Genomic DNA, 8,237 nt, shown 5'->3' with positions numbered 1-8,237 from the left:
AATGGATGGATGTTTTTTTTAATATATAAAATTAAGTAAAGTGCTTTTAACTTATATTAAATGTTGCTCTTTTATTTTGTTATACCATGTTAAGTTCCTGTAACACATCCTAGTCCACTGCACATTAAAACCAAAAATTTAATTGATCCTGTTTCATTTCTTTGAGGCAAAATGTGAAGCATTTTTCAAGTAAAGACAATTCTGCTGTGTGCAGCTTCATTTGCTTTGTCACGATCAGATGTTATGCTGCCGTTTTTAAGATCTTTCCTCGCTACCTTTAATGCATTTTACTGTAACTGCTAAAACCACAGCATCCCCTTAAATCGGGGATTCCTCATTTCACAAAAATACACCAAATGGGCAGTTAGGGAGAAGTTTGTCTTCTGCAAATGCTACATTGGCTGCTTTAAAGGAAAAAGTGGTTTCTTTGGAGAACGTGTTCCTGTCTGAATCCTTGTAAATGAGTCAGTGTGCTGTTTTTCTCCATGGCAAAACACCAGTGCTGACTCAGCAGACTTCCAGAGTTCTCATTTCTATAAGAGTCCACTGTAACAAAGTCGTTTGTGCAGGCACTACCAACAGTTTGTACCCCTCAAATCCCACACGGATCCAGGGTCATTTCTGCCACCCATCATCTGGAGATGAGGTTGGATTTGGATTTTTCTGAAACTTGAAAACATGAATTATTATTGTGATGTGTTTCCTCCTGATACAAAGTAAATGCATTCAGTTTCAGTCTTTTATCAGTTTAACTTTTCTTTTGTCTGTTTTTGTTTGCCTTTTCACTCTCTCTGGGCTCTCCACCTGTGCTCGAATGCACCGGTAGTGATAACATTAAACAAAGTGCTGTGCAGGTAGAAATGTGTGTGTGTGTGTGTGTTGGTGCGCACTTTGGCTGTCCTTTGTCCTAAATCATCTATCATCTATCATAAAGAACACACCTTCTTTGATAGGCCCCTGATAGCACGCGCACACACACACACCTACACACAGAGTTATGGCTTATGTTCAGTCCTTTTCCCGAGGGTGTGTCTCCTGTTTGAGTGTCTGCCTGTTCATCCATGTCCTAATCTGTAAAGTACTCATGTACTCACATACGCTGCAGTGGCCATATTCCTGAGCTCGCACTTTAAGCACAATGGACTTAAGAAGTGCATACAGCATACAGCTGTGTGAGTGCAGACAAGGGAAACCATACTATATGCATGTTTGTGAAATCAAAGTGAGGGCCATGAGAGAAAGTATGATCGGCTTCTGATAACAAACACTAGCAGGTACAAAGACGCTGAAACACAGGGCGCGGCAGCTGCCAGGAATGTGCTCAAGGCATCTCACCACACCCAACCTCTCTCTCGCTTTCTCGCTCCCTCTCTCTTTTTTACACACTCTCTCTTCCTTGCTCAACCCCTCTCTTCCCCCCTGATCTCCTCCCTCTCTTGAGTCACCCAGCCGGCTTGGAACAGGTATGCAGGTCCAGACAGGAGCTAAATCCAAGCTTGCACCTTAGCAGGGCTGGCTTAGTAGGCTGTGTCAGGTATATTTGAATTCAAAAAACCTTTATCGACAAGGCTTCTTCAATATTGACAGTAGAATTAGAAGATGAAGAAATCCTGTGACCTTTTTTTTTGATAGATAGATAGATAGATAGATAGATAGATAGATAGATAGATAGATAGATAGATAGATAGATAGATAGATAGATAGATAGATAGATAGATAAACTTTTTTTCCCGTTAATTAGTTTTTGAGAATACCTCTCCAAATAAAATGTCTAAAGAAAATGTAGAATTGATTCCTTGATTCTCTGTTAAGTGTAAACACAACACAGGTTCATCCCTTGAGTTAGGGATGCCTTTTTACGCCGATGCTGATTCATACGTCGGTTTTAAGAAGTATAATAAGTAAAAACACAAACAAGACTCTCTGAAAATGGCCAGTTACAAGGACTGGACTGAAAATAAGAGAAAAGGCAGCCAATGTCCAAGGAAAAACTTTGAAAAACCTTCACAAAGCACAGAGAACCATTGCTCACGACTGGCTGGCCCTCCTGGGAGCAAAAGGTAAAGAAATGTCACAGTTGTGTTTATGCCATTATAGGAGGCGTTTCTCATTTTTGTCCATCCCATTTATGTTCTTGGTGCTGTGCTTGTGTGTATAATACGAAGCAATTTAAAAGCCCCACAAGCCCCAAAACCACCGCGAAGTTCACGTCATGTGATCAGTCAAACAAACATGAAGGCTGTACTGTTGTGTTGCTAGGAGACCCTAATAAACCATGGCATTTTTCTCTTTGTGACCGTTTCATAGTCACATTTTTTCCTTTAGTCTCAGAGTGCAGAACAGAGTGATATGAGTCAAAATCAGGAGTATCTGTATCTGACTTCATGTCTTATCACCGCGTGTGTCCATGTCTGCTGCAGCTTCCAGTGCAGACTTAATCACCATTTTCTAGGAGCAACAATAAGAGGAGGTTGCTCTTTGAGTGTGCCCTTCTTTGTCTGTCTCCACACTGCTCTCTGTGAGCTTTCCCAGCATGCTTTTCTCACGATGTAATGTCACACCGGAGTATAAGGTGACTCCCTGGAGCCAGAGGCTTTGAGGTCATCTTTACACCACTGTGCCGAGAGGAAAGGTGCCCAACGCTGTACAGTACACTGTACTGTAGGTGGCTGTGTGGGGGGGAGCTGTGTTTCTGTGGAGTTTGAGTAAACGTGGAGTCTAACGCTAACAATGCAACACTGCATTCACCATTACTACCCAGGGTCTGATGATAAATATTGATAAATATTGGTACATCCGAGTGTTTAATGACCTGATTATATTTTTTATGTTGTTCCAAAAGATGACACCTGCATAATCCCTGTTAATTGGATCTAAAATTAATTTAATGAGCTTGACAAACTGGCGTGTGACTGTGTGCGTTTCTGCTTCATCCAGAGCCTGAAGCCTGACGCCTAAAGCCTTCCAAGGAGACTCTGTTCATTTTTAGTACTGGGCGGGCCCTTGTTATGAACTATAAACAGCTCAGGTAGAAGGAAAGTCCCCAATGAGAGTGCAGCGTTTTCATTTACAGTAAGTATGTGTTCCTGGTGCGATGCAGAGAAATGACAGACCAGCGCCACTGCATACTTTGGGCAGGTGTTGTCGTTTTAACGCTATTATTACCACCTGTCACACGTGATGGTAATGATTATTTATGAAACAATGTGCATAACTTCACAGACAGACGGACACAAAGTCTGAGCAAACAAGGGGCTGATTTATCAAAGCTGGATGCCTTTCAACGCCTGCTGTGACCTGCTGCTGCTCAGTCAATCAAAAAGGAAAGGAAAACAAGAACACCCGAGGCCTTCCCTTTAACAACTATTTTTTGGGGGGTTTTAAATATAGTTTTATATCAGGTAATATGACATATTTTAGAGGGCTTGGTCCACCTTTGGACATGAATGTCACCAGACAAGACAGATTTGTTCCAGGACCTCACGGATCGCTGCTGACTCCTAAGTGAAGTTCAGACCTTTATAATGTGGTTTTGGATGAACCTTATTAGACATGAAACGTGCTTCAGATTCACAGTCGTGGTCAGAAGTTTAGAGACACTCACCTTGAACTTGAATGCCATGGTAATTTTAGGGCTTTTAATAATTTCTTTGAGCTGTTCTTTTTCCAAAGTGGAAAGATTGTACCACAAACAATATTAATAACTTTAAAAGACAAGAATTGGGTGCACAAGTTTGAATTTATTTTGGATTTTCTCTAATCCATACAGAGTCAGAAGTATCCATACATACAGCCCCACTAATATTTTGTCATTTCTCTGCACCTTTGAAAGTTGCACTTCAACAACAAGCTTCTGGTTCTATTCTGGCTTGATATTTGACTTCTCTTCTTTGCAGGAGGGTTCATTTAGATTGGTTGGTTTACTGGCACGTACATGCTGTTCAGCCTAGTCCACAAATTTTCAGGAGGGTTGAGGTTGGTGTTTTGAAAAGCCAAAAGCTTAAGGTTAATCTGCTTTATCCAATCCAAAACCAGTTTTGTTGGTACACCCAACACCTACCTTAGATTTGAAAAGAAGCTGAAGAAGTGCATCCACTTTGTGCACTGTACCTGTACCACTAGCAATAAAACAGCCCTGCAGCATGATGCTACCACCACCATGCTTGACAGGCACGTGGCCTCTCCTTCATGGTCAATCTTGGCACAATAGCTTTTTTTCCAAACCAATTTCCTGTCACTGAGGGTGACAGATTGGGTCTTCCCAGAGACCTTGGCAAAGTAGCGACATATCTGAATAAACTTGTACTTGCAAATGTATGAACTGATGATCTTGGAGTCAGTACTTGTTTGGAAATGGATCTTGAACTTTCCTGTTCTTCTGAGTATCAGTCAATCCAGTGAGTGCAGTTACGCAAATCCTTTTTATGATTGCAAAGAGAAACTGCCAGTTGTAGTCAGTCATGCGATGTTTACAGCTCTTGGCTATTTTAAATTAAAGTACACTATAGAGCCTTCAGCACCACTTACTAAAAGACCAAAGTGAGTGTATATATAATTTTGATCCTGTGGGGATTAGAGAAAATCCAAAATAAATTAATACTTGTGCACTCAATTATTATTAAAGATGTGTGATATACAGTCATTCGACCCTGGAAAAAGAACAGTTCAAAGAATTTATCAAAAGCTCAAGATCACATTAAGATTTAAGTCACTAATGAGTGGATACAAACTTCTGACCACGACTGCAAATCTCAAGAGGTTCTGTTTGTACTAATAACTCTGACTTGAACTCTGCCAAAGTGTCATATGTGGGCTGCAGGATGAAACTGCAGACCAGCAGGTGACTAAGAATGTTAAAGGTGTAAACATGCAGCGATGTAATGATGGCTATCTGCCACAAAACAGGCTGACGAGACAGTTCGACCTATGACTGGATTTAGAGAAATGTACCCTGATCACTGAAGACAGAAAATATCTGTGGATGTTTTTAGCAGGTGACTTTTGTGGGGGTCATTTAGAGTCATCAGTACGACCTTATGTGGTTCCTCTCCCCAGCTTTCCAGCCATACTAAATATGTTATATGTAACCACACTTACGTATCGTAATGGAAAGCTGATCCTGCTTAGAAGAAACCATCTTATGACAGGAGTCCAGAGTCCTTAAAGCCTTGTTTCCACTGAGCTCCAGAGGATCATCAGCAGTGGAGCATGGTGTTAGCTATCTGTGTTATACTGCCCTCTACTGGGCGGAACTTGAAAGTGTCCTTAGCGGAAGTTTAAAATAGTTTGCAAATCTCTTCAAAATGTAACAAAAACCTCGAATAATAAACGCTATCCACTGACGAAGGCGACTAAACGTGTTTTTCCTTAGACTTGATAGCAATAAAATTAAAAAATACAAAAGGAGCTCTTGAAGAGGGTAAAATAATTGATCAATTGTGGAAAATGATAAATAAATAAACTGTTGTTAACTCCCATCTTGTAATTCTGAGGTTTATTGTTACACTTTCACTGATATTGCTATAAATGAAATCATGTTTTTAACCGAGTCTCACATTATTGTGCTGCCCTTTTTTTAATGTTTTGACGACTCTGTGCATGATTCAGTGCTGTAGATTATTCATAAAATCCACTTCTAAAATAGGGCACGCATATTCAAACGTCAGGAAAACTGGGATCAAACTGTGGCGCAAACACTTTGTTTATGTTGTTGATGTTTCGCGAGCTCTGCGTCATATTTTCGCACAGACTGAAGGGAAAACGAAACTGATGTTAAGTTTCGATTCCACGCCAAAGCTGATATTAGAGCATATATACAGAAGCTGCCTGCAGGTCAACATTCACGAATCAAACGCTGATTATTTCACGTCGACGTTTCACCTCAGCGGACAGAGTTAATCCACAGCCGAGCAGCATGGGCAGATCCACAGGTAAGACATCGTTTATTTCATTGAGTATTTTATTAATTTGAGGTGGGAAAAAATTTTTTTTTTTAATTTCTTGCAGTGTTTGTTTTGATCACCATGGCTGCTGCGTCAGCATTTAAGTAGCAGCGTTAAACTTCTTAATTTAAAACCAAGGAGGGGAAAACAGCTTTTTGATGAGCTTGATGATTTTTTTACATTTATTTTTCACTGTCTGCTTTTTTTTTCTTAGTTTTTTTGCTTTTTTCTATCCAAATGACAGTGATGTTGTGTAGTTTAGTTTGTTTTTGTGTTCTTAGTTTTTCTTTTTCTTTTTTTACTCCTTTGTGCAGAATGGATTCCTGCTTTATGGTTGGACGTCTTTAATGACCTGCTGTATGAGGACAATCAGCTTGATTATGAAGACCAGTGGACTCTCAACTTTAGCTACAGCCAGACAGACACAGTCACCAAGGACGAGAGGAAAAGAGGCTGGAAGGTTTATGCCCACTGTGCCCGTGGAAAGTACGTTCCCTGAATACTCTCAACATTTCTTGCGTTAATTTCCTTCAAATAGAGCCTGTGTGAGGTAACAGTCACTGAAAATATTAATACATATGCTGCAAAGGAGACATAGATACAAATATTTCCTTGCTATGGTTACGCAATCTCCACCCATTCCTGTCCACATGAGCAAACAGCTGATCTGATGACATGTCTGTGTGACAGCTGTCTCACAAAGCAGTCTACTCAAATGGAGAGAAACTTGTTCTGCCACCTGGTTAAATAAGTTACCTGAGCGAGTTTCTTCTTCTAACCTAAAATCAGAAAGAAAGTTGGACCCACAAGGTGCCAGACTGCCCACTAAAGCCTTGTGTGTCTCCTAGTCTGTTTTCCACTCAAAGGAAGCACAACGTTCATTTAATTAATGAGGAACAAGGGGGGAAAGAAGCAGTTCATTTTCTAGAAACAGAACTGAGGATTGCACAAAAAGTCTTATCATTTCTTATTCCTCGTGGTTTATCTCTACGTGCAGTCACACCTCAATAAGCAAATGATAAGCGTGAGAAAGAAGGGGAAAAGGACTGATTTGGCCTGTGGTGATTTGTCATCATCCTTCCATCCAACCTCAACCATACTGGCCCCATCCACCCTCCCCTATAAAGTCATCTGGCTGGAAAGTTATACGGTTTAGAAGAGCAATATGATAAAGCAGCTGCGATATGGGAAAAGTGAACGCCTGCCCTGAGATAGCAAGGTTAGTGATAACTACTAGGCTGAAAATAACTCTGTGCTCTGTATCTAATCACTTCTCCACAGATTTCAGTGTGCGTCCTGCAGAAAGACCTGGCCCTCAGCACGAGTGGTGGTGTTGTTCCGGTACCGGCTTCAGAGGGGCCGCGGGACGGTGATCATGCGGCCCTTCGGTCAGGCCTGTCGTCGGTGCCAAGATGGTTTTGAGCTTGGTGGATTTTCCGAGAATGAGGTGGAACATGCTCTGCTGAGGGTGTTTGCCAAAATCAGGAAGAACTGCTACGGCGAGGATGATGATGACGACGATGTGTCATCCACAGAGTCCACCGTAGTGCGGACCAGACCCCACGAGGACACCCTGTGTGAGGCATGCTGTATGGGCATTTGCTGTCAGGAGGACAGCTAGAAGTGTGTGCATGCGTGTTTGTGTGTGTGCGTGTGTGTGTCTATCAAAGTGTGAGTGCCATGACAGCCTCCTTTTCCAGTTTGCACATGAAATTTTCTTCAGCAATTTGAAGTTTAAAGGCTTTTTATTGTTATGAAGGTTCTTGGTTGGGTAAAAAAACAACAACAAAAAAACAGGACCAATCACCAGATATGATAAATTTTCTATATTTTTTATTGTATTGTATTTGTACTAATTAAGTAATAAAATTTTGTGAAATTGTGATCAAGTTGGGTTTCTCCGATCTATTTTTTATTTTTCTTGAATTCATCTTTTACTGAAATAGACATGAGAATAAATGGGATTTATGGGATGGGATTTTATAGAAGCTGAAATTAATTTAGATCATCCTTCAAAAGAACTGCCCAAAAAAAGTTCCTGCAGATGTTTCAAGATATCTGACGAGAGGCGAGATTTGGTTCAGGAAGGATTTATTTGCACGTAACACAAATTTAGTCACATATTTAGTCAAATATGGAAAAATCCAGCACTGTCATTATGTTGAGTTGAGCTACAAAACTGCTGGCCTTGATTTTATTTTATTTTTTTTATGGGAACGTGATAATAAACTTCAACTACACATAAAAATAGAAAACACCACAGGAAGTTCGAGTCCACAGTAATGTTAAAGCCTG

General features: G+C 40.6%; 1 protein-coding gene across 1 annotated transcript; it reads left to right on the top strand.

Moving 5' to 3' along the window:
* The first annotated feature begins 5,710 nt into the window (after window positions 1–5,710).
* Window positions 5,711–7,825, top strand: LOC102210787 (receptor-transporting protein 3-like). The gene is made up of 3 exons (XM_005728401.2): window positions 5,711–5,930; window positions 6,257–6,428; window positions 7,224–7,825. Exons 1-3 carry the CDS (start codon window positions 5,915–5,917, stop codon window positions 7,561–7,563), a joined length of 528 nt encoding a protein of 175 aa, XP_005728458.1. The 5' UTR covers window positions 5,711–5,914; the 3' UTR covers window positions 7,564–7,825.
* The last annotated feature ends 412 nt before the right edge of the window (window positions 7,826–8,237 follow it).

This window comes from Pundamilia nyererei, unplaced genomic scaffold (genome assembly GCF_000239375.1).
Source record: "Pundamilia nyererei isolate P.nyererei 1_Seehausen unplaced genomic scaffold, PunNye1.0 scaffold00028, whole genome shotgun sequence".
Classification (NCBI taxonomy): Eukaryota; Metazoa; Chordata; class Actinopteri; order Cichliformes; family Cichlidae; genus Pundamilia; species Pundamilia nyererei.
This window is presented reverse-complemented; position numbering and strand designations above follow the sequence as displayed.

Excerpts from the sequence above, each read along its gene's own strand:
- LOC102210787 (XM_005728401.2), top strand. Across the intron at positions 6,429-7,223 it reads GCCCACTGTGCCCGTGGAAA|ATTTCAGTGTGCGTCCTGCA; the intron begins GTACGTTCCCTG and ends ACTTCTCCACAG.